Here is a 19,109-nt window from a genome sequence, read left to right as displayed (position 1 = left end):
ACCTTCCTTCCAGCACCTTCAATAGGTCAATCTTGCAGCACCTGTACCTTTGGAGGGAAAAATTGGTTGGCTTTGTCTCATTTCTGCAGGACTTGTTGCCACGTGAAGAAATATGAATCCTGCACAGACATGGTTGTTGTTCAGACATTAATGTTGCCTCTCTATCGTCCTCTTTATATTAATTTAAACTGAGAAAGTTTGATGTAGACGTGACTTCACCACACACACACACACACGCACACACATGTATCCTCCTGCCTCCCCCAAAGCCAAAGTCCACATTAACATTGAAATAGCAAAGCGTGTTAAAGAAGCACTCTCGCAACCTGACAAGGGCGAATTAGATGTCAGAAGGATTCCTGCTCAGCTTAATTGAATCTGCCAAGCACTAAAAAAGAAAATCTGAAGTCAAAATAACCTATTAGATCTATGGCGTAATGTTTTGTTGAGTTTGACAGGTAGCACTTCTCGGCCCAGCCGTCTCCTCGCCGCTGTCCTGCAGGCTGAGTGATGCGGGCGCATGGGGATGAGTGGGAGCTCAGGATGTTTCTGCTTCTTTGTTTCTGTTATTCGTTAATCAGTTGAAGTCCACTCGCTTTGTTTTCTGTAACCCACTCAGGGAAGCCCTTGTGTCAAATTACAGGAATGGTTTCACCGACTTACTGCAGCTAACGGATGGTTGGGTGGATAAATCTCTGCTACGCACCAACTCTCTGCTGCATCTGGTTATTTGTTTTTTCTGTCCGCTGATTTTTTTGTTGCCTTTAAATGTTTATACTTCATATGAAGGTTAAATACATGTTGCAATGATGTCCAAATACATTTTATGTACAGCAAAGGTCCTCAGTGTACACAGACGTGGACAGGTGAACCCATGTGTGTTCGCTCATCTTCATCATCCTCACTACAAGTTGCAGCTGAAGGCTATATTAAAGCCTAATTCCACTTTTCAGCACATCTGAACAGAATCCAGTCTTCCTGACTGAGCATATAGATTATATTTATGTACTGCTGTTTGGAGCCAATCGCTGTTCCTTTGCTATCCATGGTTGCCATGGTAGCCTATATTCACGGAAATGAGGATGGTGAACTAGCTTCGCCATCGTCGCAAATTAATTTTTTGTGGAAATAATCTATAAATTACAAGAAAGTGCCAGAGATGGAAGAGATTATACCTGCGTATGTAGTTTGAATGAGATTGAGGGAACTCACATTTCAGAGGTTTGAACCTGCCTACCTGGATACGATCTGGGAAAGTTTTGATTTGGGCTGGCAGTCTGAACGTAGTCGCGGAGCCCCGCCCCTGAGCCGAAGCACCACAGAGAATTGTTCGGGACACACTTCGGTCGAAAGTAGAGATGGAGGACAAAAGTTCCCTATTCAGCCGCATCCAGCTGTGTTTATGATGAGAGCAACACATCTGGGTACTTCGCCTTTTTAGAGGAAAAACATCCTCCTGAACCCGACTATATGCCACTAATAACTGCTAATGTACAGATGTTATATTAGACTATAGTGCTGTTGTGTAGTCAATGCCCAAAGGCTTGTCAGGTAGCTGATTATGTAACGTCTCTGCTGATCAACGATCGCCAGCGTTTTGAATACATTTTAGATATAAGGATGCGACAATGTCTAGTCAGTCTGCCTCAATTAATGCCATCAGGTGTCACATCTCTACATACTTCCTGTACACCATCAGTGTAGCATTGCATTTCATTGCTATGACTTTTAATATTTTTATAATTGACCTGTAATGACCAGCTCTACAAAATAATGTATTTTTTTAATGTACAAAATACAATGCAGCCACTTGTAAACATGGTATATATCATGTTTCTAACTTCAGTCGTTTTATAGCATCTGCTTTCACCCAAAAGAGAGAAGTGATGTATTTCTGTTTCTCATCTTCAGCAGCTTAATTTAAGGGGCGGAGTCAGTCACTAAACTTGACCACACCCCTCTCCTAGACTGGAAATGCATCTTTTGAAATCAGTGTTAAAATGTTGGACGCCATTTTTGAAAGTAATGGAAAAAGCAGCATGGTGTGAATTTGGATTTACATCATGCTGCAGTGATCTACTGTGACCTAATGTGACTTACTGTGATGTCGGAGGATCAATAACCTCTGAACTGATCAACGGAGGACATGAGTATTTTTGAGTTGGTACCGAGATAAAGCAGCCAAATATTCCTGTGGAGATAATGTCTGTGTAAATCATTATTTGTCCTCCTTAAAAAAAAAAAAAATAACTTCAGGAGTATCATATTATAATTTTAACTAAAGCTCTGGAAATTCAAGCAATGTCAACTTCTCTCCCTCTTCTCCATTAATAATGAACATAAATGTTTCATTCTGTTTATCATTGCATAAAACCTTGTTTGTGTTTGTTTTTGAGGGTCGAGCACTGACAGTGCGAAGGCCCTGTTGTATCTGTAGGAATTTTTCTCGTTTTTCTTTTTCCGACCCGTTTTTATTTTTTGCCCCCCTAAACGTGCCCCAAAGTCACCAAATTTTGCACGCAAGCCAGGCCTGGTGAAAAATTTGATATTTAAAGGTTTGCATTAATGGGCGTGGCCTAACGGCTCAACAAAAGCGCGCCCCCCCTTCATCTGGTTGGTCCATATTTGATAGTTCCTACTTTCTGCCATAACTTTTGAATGGTTTGACATAAAGAGTCCTGGGTGGTGTCATCGGACTCGGTTTTGAGTCCTTGACCATAATTGGTTCAAATTGGCCCGGCCTCTTTTTCTGATTGGTCGATATTTGATAGTCCCTATTTTCTGCCATAACTTTTGAATGGTTTGACATAAAGAGTCATGGGTGGTGTCATCCGACTTAGTTTTGAGTCCTTGACCTTTATTGGTGAAAATTGCATGCGCGAGGGCCCGTTCATCGCTGCTTGCAGCTTTGATTTTAGTTGTTTCTGTTCAGATGTTAGTTAAGTAAAAGTAACAAAGAAGCACAAAGCATGTCAAATGGCATTCTTAAGGAAAGAGGGAATACTGAGTGATTCCTCACAGTCTGGCATTAATATGGTAATTCTTAACCAGTTCTTGATTGCAGCCCGGACGGTTCATGTAGTGGTTTTATAGAGTGGCTGTTAAAATGCTGCCAAAGAGGGGAAAAAAGAGCAACTGAACAGGACGAACAATGATTCAGAAAAACTTACATTTTTGTAGGATTTAATTGCCAACGGACCGGGTTGGACCAATGCACACTGCAGAATGCGTATAGAGATCGTCGTCCGATGGGGCAGCAGGGAAGAGCCAGCGACTCACAGAAACCGACGGATTAAATCACTCATAGAACTGATGATTGAACTGAGTACAGATTAAATGAAGAAAATGGATCAGTACTTTATCAAACCCCAAAGTAACATGTTTTGTTGTCGCATTAGCTGAAGAAAATGAAAATGAATGACGAAAATTAAGGAATGAGTTGACAAACTGTTGGAAAGTAGGAGTTTTAGAGCGAAAGGTGGGGTTGAACTCTTATGAGGGGTGGTCACCCTGGTGACAAGTCTGGTTGACAACATGATCAGAAAGTTGTAGCACACAATAAATATCGGGACGGCAGAGAAGTAAAAACCAACATCTGCTGCTGACGAGCATTATACTGAAGAAAGAACGAGTCTAACAGCTGGCTGGGACACCCACCTGACCGCAACTACTCCAGGGCTAGCTATCTTATCTGGGCTTAGCTCCTGCTAACCTGTGATACTAAGTAACATGACATCCTCGTTTCAGAAGTTGCTATGGAATTGACATCTGAAAGCGGGGCTGCTAGAGCTCCTGCCAAGCTCCAACGGCTGACAGGCTAGCGGGAGTCTCTGGCTACCTACCCCAATCATGCATAAATGTACGGTTGATAAGGTTGATAGCTGATCGAAACTGAAGTGTAGCTACGGCAATCAAAACTGTTCTTTGTGTGCTTATTTCTGCTGTAAAGTGGAACTTTTTACCATTTGGGCAGTGGAAGTTACTTTTGGAGCCAACACCTAGGGGTCATTTGATGAACTGCTGTTTTCCATCCCTCCACGACGGCTTCATCTTTTAAAACCGGATGTTGCTCCTTGTTTGTTTTGTTTTTTTACATTCTCCATGAAAGCTGAAGCAATAAATTGTTTACACACCAACACCCTCCTTTTCCACTGTTCTTTTGCTCTTCTTCTTTAAATATGTCTTGTTCAGCCCCCCTCAACCTGGGATCCTGTGAGAAGTATTTCCTGGACTTTTGGTCATCTGTTATGGCACATAAACAAGGTTCTAGACATCACGGTTGATGATGATAATAATAATAATAATAATAATAATAGTAGCAAACAAGCTGCTCTGAATGTGTTGAGGTTTATGGCTTTGGCCCTGAGCAACAGGAAACCGAGGCAATCATGTCTCAGAGTATTTAAAGCAGCAGATTTTAGGCGCCGCAAGCTTCTTGCATTAAGTGTAATCTACTTCTCTATCACATTTCGCTGTCAGACATCCCCGTAGGGGTTTGGGAACTGATTGCTATTCCCATTATGTAACCAGGGAGTTTAAACAACTCTGTTCCCCTCATTGATTTTCTCTTTCCTCTTCTTTCAGATTCACGAGCCGGGGAAGGAGCGCCCAGAGCGGTGGACCACGCAGTCATCGGCGGAGTGGTCGCCGTGGTGGTCTTCGCCATGCTCTGCCTACTCATCGTCTTAGGCCGCTACTTCGCAAGACACAAAGGTAGTTCATCAGAAAAAACATTTGTTTTTGCATTATGTTCTTTATCTTATTGATGATTTCTTTAAATTTGGTTCATCCTTGAATTTTGGTTTGCAGAGCTGAAGCTTTTCTCTGAAGCTCTGTGATGTCCTATAAAAAATATTTCTACTGTATCATTATCAAGTGTGGCCTCTTCAATTTATTCCTATATGAACGTATTACGACATAATTGGATGGATGTTATCCAAATGATGGAAAGACAGCGATTAAGGCTACGGGTTACTGATGATGAGTAAAATTACATTTTTCATGCCATCCTGATGAATAGTATAACAAATCTTATAAGCCGCCCTCATAACGGCAGAATAATTACAATCCATAACAAATTTCACACTTTGATGTTTCTTATGCAGAAATAAATGGAATTGCGTACATTAACCACTTTGGAGAGGAAGTACTATGCAGATTAAACGTGCAGGAGAACTGTTTTCTTATTTCATGCTCGTACTGAAGTTTCCCCTCAGATTTCTGTCCACAATTTCATGTAAACACGTGAGTCGCCCGTCAGTGAATTTGATCTGCACTGTAGCAAAAAGAGAGCCCCGCCTGTCAGAGAGGCGCGGGAACTCTCTGGTGGTTTAAGAGACGGGTACAGCACACACTGACCCACGCGCTTCATTGTTTGCAGCCAGCCTGACCTTCTGAGACAGTTAACACTGACACGGTGTGTATAGAAGCTGCCTGTCCACGACTGCCGAGGCCTGCTGATGAAGCGTAGCTCTGTGCACGTGACACTAAGTGACGGCAATCTTTGGTTTCTTTTCTGTTTTTTTTTGGTCAACCAACCAGCTGATTAATTAATAATGAAGACGTACCGCAGTGGCGTGCGCTGCAGCCTCGCCGCGGTCTAAGGGTTGCTAAGCAGCGTTTAAGCTGTCATTCGGTTTGATTTCAGCTCGTACCACATTTTTGCTGCTGAGAGGGAATCTGAAGGGGTAAAAGGAGCAGCCAGGCACTCACGACGGCCACAGACGAGCCCTGAGTCATCGCACTTTGTGGGTTCTTCAGAGCACGAGTGATTGTCTATGGCATAACGTATGTTTTAAGTGCCATTTGCAGTTCTTCGTCTTCTGATGCAGTCACAATAATTCCTTCCATCTTTGTGGAAGTTGAGATCCCTGCGGGAGTCTCGCAGGATGAGATTATTGGAGAGTTACACTCAAAAGAAGTCTCGCGCCACGATATTTCATTTATTCAATCCACCGATTGATAATTGACTTTGTGAGAACAATGAAACTTGACAAAACAAGCTTTTATTTTGTATTTTTCATGGTATTTGTGGGTTTGACAGTCTGAAAATGGAGTCTTGTCTGCTGGCGGATGCCTCTGCTTTGAGTTTTCTTGACATTTTGTTTTTTTCCCACCTTCATGGAGTTTTAACGGACACAAAGGTCACCACCAGCCTACACTTTTCCTACTCCCCCAGATTTCCTTTTCTCTCCCTCTGCGATAGGACGAGAACAAATCTTGCAAATTAGGTTTGAAGTGGCCCCTTCATTCAGCTGAGCTTGACAAGGTTAATTTCAAGGTGTGATCCATGCTCTTCCCCACGCTCAAGATCATTTCAAAACCCAGAGTTTCATGTACCCATCCTAGCTGAAAACCAGTGAAAATGTTGTATAATCTGAATATTACAGTTTCCCAGCACTGGGTGTATGTAAATGACCACATGGCGGTGCATTTGCATAATTAGGTGCTGTGAATGGATGGTCACATTGTAATCTTTTGTATCATCCAAACAGCAGGTTATTATCTTGTCCGTGACACTGTCCCGCACCTCCCTCCTCCTCCTCAGGTACCTACTTCACACACGAAGCCAAAGGAGCAGACGATGCCGCGGATGCAGACACGGCCATCATCAACGCTGAGGGTGGCCACACCAACTCTGACGAAAAGAAGGAGTACTACATCTAATCAACATAGGACCCCTCGTTCCAGCGACCTCCAGAGGACACAGAGATGTTTTGGGGGTTTGGGTGAGGTGGGCGTTAGAGCGGAGGGTTTTTGAGTTGGGTCGCTTTCAGCGAGAGTAGAAGGATTCCGGTAGGAGAGAGGTTTTACAGACAGGCCTGGTTTTAAGCATTGTTTAGTCTAGTCTGCAGATGTAGATGGAATGTTTTATGTGTTTAAAAAAAAAAAAAAAAAAAAAATTTAATAAAAGGAAGAAAAAAATGGGTGGGGTTTCAGGGTTTCGGGGTTGGAGTAAACCGAGAAGGGGCCGGGTTGGGGGGTGGGAGGGTGCGCCAGACGTTGCCAGAAATCACTGTAGAGAGCTTCACCATTCAACACCTCCCTAACTGCTGGTATGAATTTCGTTTCGTTCCACCATTTGCAGAAAATTCTGTGCCTTGTTCTAAATATTTTTTGTTTTGGTCTCTCCACACTTTACATCTGTGTTGATCAGCATTTATATAACCTTAATGCTCCCACTCGTCCCCCCCATCCCCAGTTTCATCTTTCAGACTCGTAATTATCAGCGTGCTGTCAGCTTTTGTATAAGGGTAAAACTACACAGCCACTTTATCCATTTCTCTAAATGTGTCTGCACACCCGAATCCGCTCCTGCATAACAAAAACTCTTTCCAGTATACTGTGATTTGTCTCAAAGCATTACTTCCTCCTTTTTTCCTCCATTTTTGACAGCTCCTAAAAAATGCATGGAATGCTTAACATATCATTGTACAAAGGATATAAATGAAACGTAGGTTTGTTGTGCTGGACTCCCCCGCCGCCACCCCTAAAATCACATCATCAAAAAGAAAGCAGCAAAGGATAATGTGGCATGATTTTCCCATTTTATTAGACCAGACACTTTTAAATTACTTTTTGCCAACCTTGGTTTGCTCTTCAGGACAGACATACTACCATGCCACTGTCCTTTAAGCAATTACCTTTCTTAGTAAAGAGAAGCAGTACATTATTCTTTCTCACTGAACTGCCATTTCATTATTTTTGCCTCCTACTTCTGTTCAGCCATTGCTTTCTTTCTTCCGCTTGGCTGAATGGAAGGCCTGTTTTCCCACTGGCTTTCATTGAGTTTTAATGACATGTTTCAATTGATTTTCCGTCCACTCTCAATCTAGAAAATCCCTTTTCATACAAATAGGAAACTAAGAAAATGTTTTTAAACTGATGTTTTGTTTTTGTTTTTTTGGCAAGTTCTCCAATGTGGGTGAAGTTGTGGAAACCTTCCTGTTAGCTCAAACACAAAATCTAAATGAAGCCAGTGGAATCACAGCTGTATTATACAATAATTCAAATTTAGAAACACATTTTAAAACTTACTGGAACTACAATCAAGTAACTTTGAGTTTTATTATATCCCAGTCATTGTGACTTATGTCAAACTGTAACACAGGCAAACTTATGGCAAAGTAAATGTGTTTAGGCAGAAATGCTCTGAAAGACACACCAGTCTTTCTGACCCTATCATATCTGCTAAATCTGTAAATCTGGATTTTGCATTGACGCAGCAGCTTTTGAGTGCTTAAATGTTTCATAAGTTCTGCATGTTAGTATGTGCTTAAACCCATTCTCTATGTGTCTGTTTGCTTTATGTCTGCCAAAACAAGCTGTGGCATGTTGAGGATGCCAAAAGTCATGGTTTGTACTATAACTTAAGACACATGTTGTGTTCAGTGGTGTTCTATGGTTTGCATTAGTGCCCAGCTACTTAACATGGCAGTGAGGGTCTGCTGGTGTTTTCGTCATTATTGTGTTCACACAGCAAGCAACATGCAAGGTATCCTCTCTCTGACATCTGTGGGTGGATTGAGGTGGAAGTCAGCACTGCAGTGGGCATCTTCTAGTGTTGCAAGTGTGTCCTCCATCATAACAGATCACATTCTGAGTATTTTATAAACTCAAATGTTAAACATATATATCATAAGCCTCATTGGTGGTTGGACAAAAATCCATCAATTCTTATTTTAGAAGGCACTTAACGCATAATTATTTATGACTTTTATGGATTTTTCCCATCAGTCAGATCAAGTAATCCAACTACTCCAAATATGCGGATGATGGTGGGAAGTTGGCATCTGTAGCTTTCCCTTGTCACTTCCTTCTCCATCCTCCTGATCCAAATGCCCAAAGTAAGTGTCACCTCCATAAATAAGTTTGTACTAGTTCCAGCTCACACATTATATACAGTATGTGGTTATATAAAGAAAACACTTTCGATATAAAAGAAACTACAATATTCTCAGATCAATCACACTACGAATCGATTGGAGTCTTGAAGTGGTGCTCAATAGGCAATTAACAGTTAAACGCTACACTATCTCACAGTGACTCAATCACCGAACTGTCCTCCAAACCACATTCTGTCGGCAGGAAATGAGGCGCAACCACATGCAAAACACAAATTGATCATTTGAAAATGGACCAAGGCAAGAATCGAGTAGTGCCAGCAGTTTGTCCAATGATTTGTCTACAAACAACAAAAGAAGAAAGAGTTTTGCATCTTCCTGTATGTTTACAGCCTGCTCCCATTGATCAACAGGATTTTCTTCATGACCTCAGTCCGTGGCTCGCTCTCCAACTGGGTATACCTCAAATGAATAATCGCCCAACAGCTGCATATTTTCTTTGATGTATCTGTGAATTATTCACGCATAACAGTTGAATGCTGTCAGGTGATCACCAAGTTCACCAAGTTTGCTTGCAACCAAGCTGAGCTTGGCAACTGACATATCAATCTAAAAATCCAGAAGTGTTGCTGGCTGCAACACCTATCAACTTGTTGATCTTCCATCAATGCTTCTTGATTTGCTTCAAAGGTTTTGTTGCTGATGTGACTGGTGTCCATCTACATCTTTCACAGTAGATTTATATCATAGTTGTAGATGAAGCATCATGAAACATCTGTCTCTGTTTGGGCTCAAGAAGATCCCTGGCTCTAATTCTCTGGACCACAGAGTTTTTGGAAGTAGTCAAAGTTTGAAGAGTGAGCACTGCCAAATTTAAGATGGTTGTCCATTACTCCAACCTTTCCCTCAAGAGAACAAGTTAAAACATTTGTATTGCACAGAAATGAACCGCTTCCTTAGTTTTAAAATAAGACAGCAATGACAATTTTCAGTTCTAAGAGATCACACTGAACACATCTTTAATCTTCAACTTGATCCAAACTATACAACTATGAAGTTATATGACTGCATATCACACTAATGTGATAATACATAGTCCAAAGGCACATAAAAAACACCCAGGTAGCAAAGAATGATTGGCTCAAACTGGGCCTGTATCTGCAACGTTCGTTGGCCCACATTTGGCTTTGATTTGAGATGAGTAGCCATCTGCACTCAGCCACATGTCTACCAGACATGGCCTAACACTTAATTTCCTTTGGGCGTTTAGGCCACACCTGCCCCTAAAACACTTCCTGTATCTCACCTCAAAACTAGCTTTTGCTCACACAGGACCTGCCAAACCCCAAGTTCAGCCCAGTTTATGAAATTTGGAAATACCTTGCTGACATGGCAGTTGCAGTACCATTACTGACCCCTCTAAGCCTAACGCATAAGCTTCCTAATTAGTAACATACTACTATATATGTGATGCTTGTGTTTAACCTATTAACTGTGTTTCTTTGAATGCAACATGCATATATTCGTGGCAAAGGTATTAACCAAACTCTGTAAACTGAGCTTTCTTTTGAAATCCATTTGGCTTGATTCAAGCCTCGACAGTTTGCTAATTTTGAAACATTTTTCCACCTAACTGCACTCTCTGCCCCACTGTAAATATAAGCGAATATTTCATGAGCATAAATAGATTTTTATTCAAGTACTGTAAATGTATGACACCCATTACCACACACATTTACTTGGTGTTGCTTGCCGTGTGTACCCCTTACATCTATGAAACCTTATTGTAATGTTTAAGCATTTGATTTGATTTCGTTTTGCAGTCTGCAGCTCATATTGCAACACATTATCTGTGTGATAGCTTTAATATATCATTGTCATGCATGAAGACAGCATTCAGTCTTTCCATATTGAGATTTTGGGGTTTAAAGATGTCCAGAGGCATAATCGAAGGTCCTTGATAAAGATTTCACGGTCTTGAATATAATGTTGTCGTACTTATGAAGTGTTGTTTCAGATTTTAGAAAAACATCAGGCCGGTGGGTGTCGCTGTGCATATAATATTAGCTTTTTCATCAGACATGGCAGTTGCAGCTTGAAGTTACAGGAGATGTTTCAAGGATGGCACAGTCTGACTCTCTCCATCTCCTCCCTCTGTTAAAACTTGAGTTCATTTGAAAAGTCACGACGAATTCTCACTAACACTGTATGCTGATGACACTGTTTTGTATTTGTGTTAAGTGGATGGGTGGGGGAGGGGCAGGGCACTGATTCAGTTAGATGTTTCACAGTCTGGTGTCTGGTATAGAAAAGAAAAAAACTATAAAATGACGTGTTACCTTTGCTTTATGAATCACAGAGCAGATGTCACATCATCTGTTAGACTGAGACTGTGTGATTTGTATTTTCTAGTGAGCACTATTTCGCTTCAGTGACATGTGGCAGCTTCAGTTTAAATCAGACTTCAAAACATGTACTTGTCAATAAAGGAATAGAACTGAATATTGTCTTCTCACTCAAGGCTGATACATTCATATTTAATTTGTGAAGTTTGGACCTTTCTATGGCTTGGAATGACAGATGTGTTACTCCAGATGTTTTTGTTCCCTCAAAGTTACATAAAAAAGTAACAGAAACAACAACAAAAAACACAAAATAAACGTATTGCTCGGTAATTGGAGTGCATACTGTAGTATAACAATGTATCAAGTTACTGTACGTACTGTTTTATCTTTTCTAATTACATTCCCCGTTAAATTTTGAAAAATACACCATGCACTTAAGGTGCAACTGAGGTAGTTTTCACCACATTAAATTCTTTTGATAACGTCCTGTCTCAGGTTCATGCGTTGCTGACCGATGTGACTGCATCTCAGGTAGAATGCAAAATTTAGGCCCCACCTGTCAACAACATTAAAAGAAATTCAATACATTAATTTAATCAAGTGTGACACCTTGTTTTAGATCCAAAATTGGTGAGATATTTTGCATATATGCTGTACATGTTTTTCGTATTTTTTCTTAATATTTGGTGCACTGTAAAGATGTGTTTAGTATTGCTTTTTGTTGGCATATATCATAAAGAGTACGATGTTTATTGGAAAGAAGCAGGATCAGAAACTTGTCGTGGGTGTACTACTGTCACTTTGGATGCTCCACCGCCTTTGCAACTCCTTTGATTCCCAAAAATGTTTGTTTCACCGGTCATTGTTTTCAGATTGATTCTTTTTGTCTCTCTGCTGTACTTTGGAAATGTGATGTGTATTAATGGAGAAAAGGAGTTCCACATTCCCATACACATTTTGTATTGGTTCATAAATAGACATTTTTACAAAACAATGAAGAGTTCTTGTCTTAATAAAAGAGAAAAGTTATTAATGTCCAAAATAATATGTGTTGGTTTTGCTTTTATGTAGCCCCTTTTTTTTCAAGTATTTTAAGGTAATGCATGAGATATCAAAAACAGGTGAATTACCACACAGTTCCCAAAGAACCATTGAGATTTACCAGAAAAAAGTCAAAGCTAAATGAGTAATTAAAGTATATTTTCTACATTTTATTTGTTCAGTTCTTAAAAATGTCTGTCTCCAAAAAGCTGGCATGGTGAAAGTTATGGACAGTTAATTAGGTTACCTGCCAATAGGTCCTAACTGGTTGTAAAGTTAGACTTGCATGAAAAATAAAAAATGAAAAAATTAAATAATAATAGAGCATTTATCAACAGCTTAGAGTCTAATATAGCAGCAAATCAGCGCCACTGAACAAACTGAAAATAAAAATCGCTCAGGACCTGGGAAAACCTGCAGTATGGTTAACAGAAACCCTTTAAAACCCACTGAGTCTGGATAAAGGAGAACTTTTGGTGTGATTTGAAAGATGGTTCTTACATTCACACATAATAGTCCGCTAGACTCAACATGATTGGGTAATAGGCTCGACTGGAATAGCAACATTCAGCTGGTCCAGGTTTGCTCTCACAATACCTTTTATGAAACAAACTGGACCCAAAAAATATTCCCCTCATTGCGTGTGGTGGTGCTGCACCAATAATTGAAGGAGAGGTCAAGACAAACAACGAAGAAGAAAACCCACTCATCTCCTGGTTAATGCAGCGCTACTTATAATTAGTTTGTAAACTTCATTCCTCTTGTGTTTACTTATTACTTACTTCTTCTTCCTACTTACATACTTTTATCAGAGCTTTTAACTCCCTTCCTCCACATCTGATCGTGAATCTTTTCGCCTGGGAATTAGTTTGTGTTTACCCACAAGGCCCCGCATTTTAGTCCCCTCCCTGGATTTGGTTTCCTTGAAGTGGACCGAGGCCTACGTTTTTGGGCAGACCAGAGTCTGCTTCTTCGACACAAGTTGAGCTGAGTTCAGCTGCGCAGTTACACCTCTCTGAACGAACTGGACTTCCCCAGCAAGCCAACTCTTGTCCGTATAGTCATTAAAATACACATAAAAGCACCACAATCCATGGCAGCATTCAATCAGGAACAAAAGGAGGAGAGGGAGATATGGTGAGAGCATATGACACTATCTAGAGTAATACCTGCTTAACCACACACTGCATAAAAGAACTTGACAAAGCCTCTCTGAGTTCACCACCAGGCTTTCTGAAAAGTCCATTTAAATCAAATTTAACGGACTGCTGGAGAGTCTCATGTTGGTAGGAAGAGGCTAAACCCTGGCCAACCCAAAAGTGGGCAAATGGGTGGAAGGAGTAAACCTGGAGACCTTTCCTCAGTTAGCACACATTAGCTGTTTGAGGTTGGCTTGGCTCAGGCTAGCCTATGATGCTAACTAGGGTTACCTTGCATTCGTTATCCATTCATCCTCATTTCTGATGTTGCTATAGAAACAATTAATTTAATTAGCCTTCTAAGATTAAAAGGGTGTTTTTGAATAGAATTGAATCAAATGCAATTGAATCAACATTTCAAACATGTACTGCCAGAGCTGATATGAGGACTGGCAGAGGTCCGATCACCACTGGGAACTTTAACACGCCAATGTTCACTTAATTGATCGTGGGTTTGATGACTTGGAGGATTTTTTTTTTATTTAAATGAGGGCCACAGTAAAGGTCCAGGCAAAGTTAGTCAATCCAAAAGGTGAAGGCCATCCTGGAGGGTGTCTGAACTAGAGAAGCCAGAGGTTCCTGATGCGGCCAGGGCAAACAGCCAGTGGGCTAGAGGTTAGGCGGTTCACAGGTTAGACCCTGTGGCCGTCGTTCTTGGACCTCTCCCGGCCAACTTCCAGCCTGGTGTGGCAGTTTGTTTGTATAATCAACAGCACAACAAAATACAGTATATAGTCTCTCCAAGAGTAATTATGAACAGATGCGTCTTTAATCACAACTCAGACCTCAAGTTGAGACCCAACTAAACACTAAGTAGATAACAGCTAGCTATTAGCTACAGCCAGCCATCAATCAAATGACTCTTTATTATGCATCAATTTGTTGGGGATTTTGTAATTTTACCTGATCAGGTGCATAAAAATTCACCGTCTGAACAATCCAGCTACAGAGACCAGAGGCTGTAAATATGTTTATTTTAGCTGCAAAGTTGGACATTTTAACCTGGAGGACAATGGAGACTGACTTGATTTTGGTTTGAATGCAGTTCAAGAAGTAACTTCGTCGTCTCGTACGCCAGGAGCCGACACATGAATTTCTCATGAGGAAATGCTGCCCCCATTCAGTCTGGAGTCAGATTTACACAGAGTGCCTTTAGCTCATTGCCCCCCAAAAATCAACAATCATATTTGGAGAAGCTATTGTTGCTGCCAATCAATCTGGGAAGGGTTATTAGGGCATTTTCAAACAATTTGGACTCCATCAATCCACAGTGATAAAGATCATTTCCAGGTGAAAAACGTGACAATAGCTAGTCTTCACAGGAGTGGACTTCCCAGCAAGTTCACCAGGAGGTCAGGCTGTGAAACGCTTTCTGAAATTGCAATAAAAACCCAAGCACTATATCTCAGACTCCTACGGGCCTCAGCTGTTACGTTAAATGTTAAAGTTCATGACAACACAATTAGAAAAGGACTGCACACATACAACTTGTTTTAAAGGGTTTCCAGGAGAAAAAAGAACATGGAAGCGGGCTCAGCTTTTAAAGTTACATCTAAACAAAAACAAGCTCCCTGGAATATTTTTTTAGCGAGAAGAGACCAAAGTGGACATGTTTGGCCTTCATTCACAGTTACTGAATTCAGTGAGAAACCTTAGAAGTGAAAGATGCCACTTTCTTTTTTACAACTTTAGACTGAAGCTACAGAAATCCAGTTCAATATCTGGAGAGTCATCACTTTGTTGTGCGATTTACAACTTTAAACTCATTTTGACTTGACTTTGAAGTGCAGCAGATACACCGTTACAGACACATATTTCCTTGAGTTTAGTTGCTGGACGTAGCAAGTGATTGCAGATTCAGACAAAGAAACCAGGGAGAGAAAGTTGTATCTTCTTCCAGTTGTACTGGTGGTGTTGAGAGCTTTTATTCATTCTGAGTTTAACTTTTGCAAGAACAGATGTGATAAAATCTTCATCACAAGCATTATGGTAACATGAAGTATGAAATGAGGTGTCCTAATTAATACAAGCAAAGGTACCTTGAGGAGCATCATGAATTCCTGAATAAAACCAACAAGGTTTAGATTCTGAAAATCGATCCCTGCTTCCCTGCTTGGAGAGTGAACCTTTTAAATTGACATCTTCAATAAATTGAGACGGTGTTATTGATCCCAGTATAGTACATCGTGTTGATCCGTAACATATAATACCTCACTCATATTTAATGTACACAAGTCAAATTTTTTTCAGGCACTGGTGTACTGTAAGTATTCACTCGTCAGTATTCAGTGGATGACTTGGGTAAAAGACGATGTTATCTTTTTAATTACATTTTCACCTCAGGCATTCATTATACCTCAAGTGCTGTACATAATGAGCCAACATCTTAAATAAGTAAAGGTGATACTGCTATTGATTGGAAATTGAAGTCCTGAGGCAAGCTATCAGTCACAGAAAAAGCACTTCTGATTTCATGTTTAATGTGCGTGCAGCTCGGTCTCTCGCAGACTCATTTTCAATATCCTAAAATAACTTAAACAGAAAGAAACCCAATTCATTACATTTAACTGACTGTGCAAATGACTCTTACTTAATAAAGTCAGAAAATAATCATCTTGTTCTGCGTGTCCTTGGAGACGGTGTTTTGTCGAAGCCCTGAAAAGGTCAGTGATGCAGATTTGTCTCTTTGTTTTAACCTTGCAAACCCAAAAGGGTAATGTAGCTATCCTGAATAAAATGGGATATATATTATTTGTGCACAGCAAACGTAGACCTGCAGCAAAACCAAGACAGTATCTGGATCCTGAGCTGTTGAACTCTGTTAGTCGGGAAGCGACCAGTAAACACCTACCAGGAGACCTTTAAGATGATGGGGCAGTTGAGGGCCTCTGTAAAGCAAACCTTTACAGCTTTGTAGCAGCAGGTGAACCAGAAGTAATTATAGGCGATTTATTGGTTGTAGGATTGTGCAGGGCACGGAGGAGCAGAGCCATAAACTCCAGTGGTAATGGCGACCCCTAAGGCTCCTTAGAAAACGAAGCTTCTCCGAGGGGTGATGGTTAAAGCCGCATGTCTTTGCACTGTCAGACAAGAGCCAAGTTATGCAGGTATTCAAACGATCGTGATGCATAAAGTAACTAAAGGGTATTATTTAGATTTGAAAATTAATTACATTTACCTTTATTTATAAAAGCAAGTCTCAGTAAAAGTTAGACAAATCCAACACAGTACAATTAAAGTTATTGTATGCAACTTCCTAGAGCTAGCAAGATTTGAAAGTGGCGCTTCCTCTAAGCCAATTCTTCTTAATTGCTCTAAAATCCAAAATAGAAAAGTTTCTTGTTTTGACTCTGAAGCAGTAGCACAAGAGTTACCATTATTTTACCTATATGGCTTTATTTTAGACTGGAAAATCCTCCATTAGGAAAAATGTGACATGCTCCTGACGCAAAGCTGCAGTTCTCGGACTGAAACCAGAAAAATTACGCTCAAACCGGTAGAACTTTTAGTCCTCAATCAGGTTTTTGGAAAATTATGGATTTGACTGCGTAACTAAACGTCTGGAGCCATGGTGCAAAAATTAAAATTAAAACTGGTATTGGAAGAGGCATCAGAATCGGTATCATAAAGAAACAACTGGTATCAGAACATCTCTAGTTGAAGGTCAGAGGTGACAGGAAAGGGAAAATAACATAGATTAGTTCAGGGATATCTGCTAACGAGACACAAAGGTTTCCAGTAATAACAACATATACATATACGACGAGTTAAGAGCCCAGTGCATCATGAGAGCTCCTCTTTGAAGTCTTTACCAAAGGGATGGTTTAAGGCACCTGAGCTGGACCTAACTCCTCAGGAAAGTTATAACCCTGATCTTAACGGTAGAGCAGACATCTATGTCATTAAGACTAACTTCCCTTTCTACTTTTGGAAACTGGATTTAACTGGATTCCATCCTAGATTTAACTGGAAGTCACTGAAGAGAAGACAAGATTGGAGAAATGCGGCCCCTCCTGCAGCATTTTGGATCGGCTGAAGGTTGTTCAGCGTAACAGAGGAAGAGGTTGTGCTGCTTCCTTCTGGCTACAGATAAAGCGTGCGGAGGTGCCCGAGGAACAGACTTAAAACCTTATATTGTTCCTGCTGCTGTTGGCCTCGGGAATAACTCAGCTTTCACTCTGTTCATTGTTGTGTGATCGGAGCTTTTTCTACCAAAAGCTGTAAAACAAATCCCCCCTCTTTGGAAAAGATATTCTTGATCTTGATCTACCTTTAAGACATCCAATCAACAAGGAAATCTTGAAGAAAGCAACAACTAACAAATGCGTGGACCAGGTGGAAGACGGCAGTGCTACGACTGTGTTTCTCACAACTGTGCTACAGTATCATCAAGTCTATTTATCCTGATCCATCTAAGTCCCCTCTAAAGCGTATCATTCGTGTCTGGAAGCCAAAGTGCCCACCTTACTTTCGCAGGATGGTGAGGGCGTGACCCACCCTGCGCTGTCTCTAACTGGCGAGTACTCGTTGCCTTTGTTAGTTAGATTGGTTAGATTTAAGCATTAGGACTGATGAGCCAATCAGAGCCGGAGTAGGGCGGAGTATGCCAGGAAAAACATATTCCAGACTATTGATTTTGTTAGTTTCCCTTAAATTATAAGAATATGTAATGAACATCTAACAAAAGAAAACTGTTCTCAATTGCAAATATTCTTGCGAATCAATATCTGTCAGAAGTTAAGCTAGTGTTAGCAATGTTACATTGGTCCTTTTAGCCAGCAGCTCTGTTAGCAATAGTCCAGCGCACGTGCACTAACCGTCCTCCACTCTCATCGCAGAGCTCATGGGCTGTGAAGGAGGTGTGGCCTCTCCATCCACAGCCAAAGATGCCAGAACAACCGCAGATGAAGCCGTCCGCCACGGTGGGTGGAGCCCCCCTCTTTTTTTTTGCCGGAACTTATAATTAATGTTAATAATGTGTCTGGGCTGGACTCGACCAGTTATATCTGCGATCTGCTCCCGGTCAAGTAATTAGGATGGTGGCACACTTTGGCCTACACTATCTGTTGCAAACCAGCTGGTCCAAGATACAGTTCAAAAAAGGAACTCCTGGCCTCTACAGACTACGTGCAAGGTGAGAGAATAGTTGTCCAATTATCATGTGTGGATGGAGTAAGCAAATAAGCAATAGTCAACTCAAAATGCATAATTATGTAGCTGGCTCTCATCAGTCTGTGGGGCAGTATTGGGTCACCAACTTCATAATTTCATAATCCTTATTCCCTGAGGTCAAGCAGCTGAAATTGTGTCACAATGTGCAAATTCCATTTTTGAGTAAACTGAATAATCTTACATGTCACTGTTTATAAAATGGGCATTTATCCTTTGCTGTCTGGGCCGCTTGCAAAAGGACAAAAGAGTATGCCCACATCTCAAGGGAACAAACTGCTTTTACTTTGTTTTTGTATTAGGTTTTGTGTGGTAGCAGCATTAGCTGGTGCTTCCCAAGACCTGTTTTAAGGGAGGACAGCACAAAAACCAATGTCTGACTGCTCCAGCTGATGATCAGCATCACATTACTGATTATCTCTGATCGTAGCCTGAGTATTTCTGTTTTTAGCTCTTGTAAAACAGAGCCTGGCTTTAAAGTAAGAATACCGTGCTGATGCTTCAAGATGCAG

At 40.8% G+C, this 19,109-nt stretch overlaps 1 protein-coding gene across 5 annotated transcripts in view; it reads left to right on the top strand.

Annotated features, from left to right (window-relative positions):
* Nucleotides 1-6,928, top strand: part of cadm1a (cell adhesion molecule 1a) — a 466,733-nt gene extending 459,805 nt beyond the window's left edge. For all 5 annotated transcript variants that reach the window (XM_061740369.1, XM_061740368.1, XM_061740367.1 and 2 more), the window contains 2 exons: nt 4,585-4,713; nt 6,548-6,928. In XM_061740369.1, the coding sequence (XP_061596353.1) occupies nt 4,585-4,713; nt 6,548-6,666 (248 nt within the window). In that variant the 3' untranslated portion in view covers nt 6,667-6,928. The remainder of the gene's footprint in view (nt 1-4,584; nt 4,714-6,547) is intronic.
* Nucleotides 6,929-19,109: the final 12,181 nt, after the last annotated feature.

This window comes from Cololabis saira, chromosome 14, assembly GCF_033807715.1.
Source record: "Cololabis saira isolate AMF1-May2022 chromosome 14, fColSai1.1, whole genome shotgun sequence".
Classification (NCBI taxonomy): Eukaryota; Metazoa; Chordata; class Actinopteri; order Beloniformes; family Belonidae; genus Cololabis; species Cololabis saira.
Note: the sequence above shows the minus strand (reverse complement) of the source record. Positions and strands in the feature narration are given on the sequence as shown.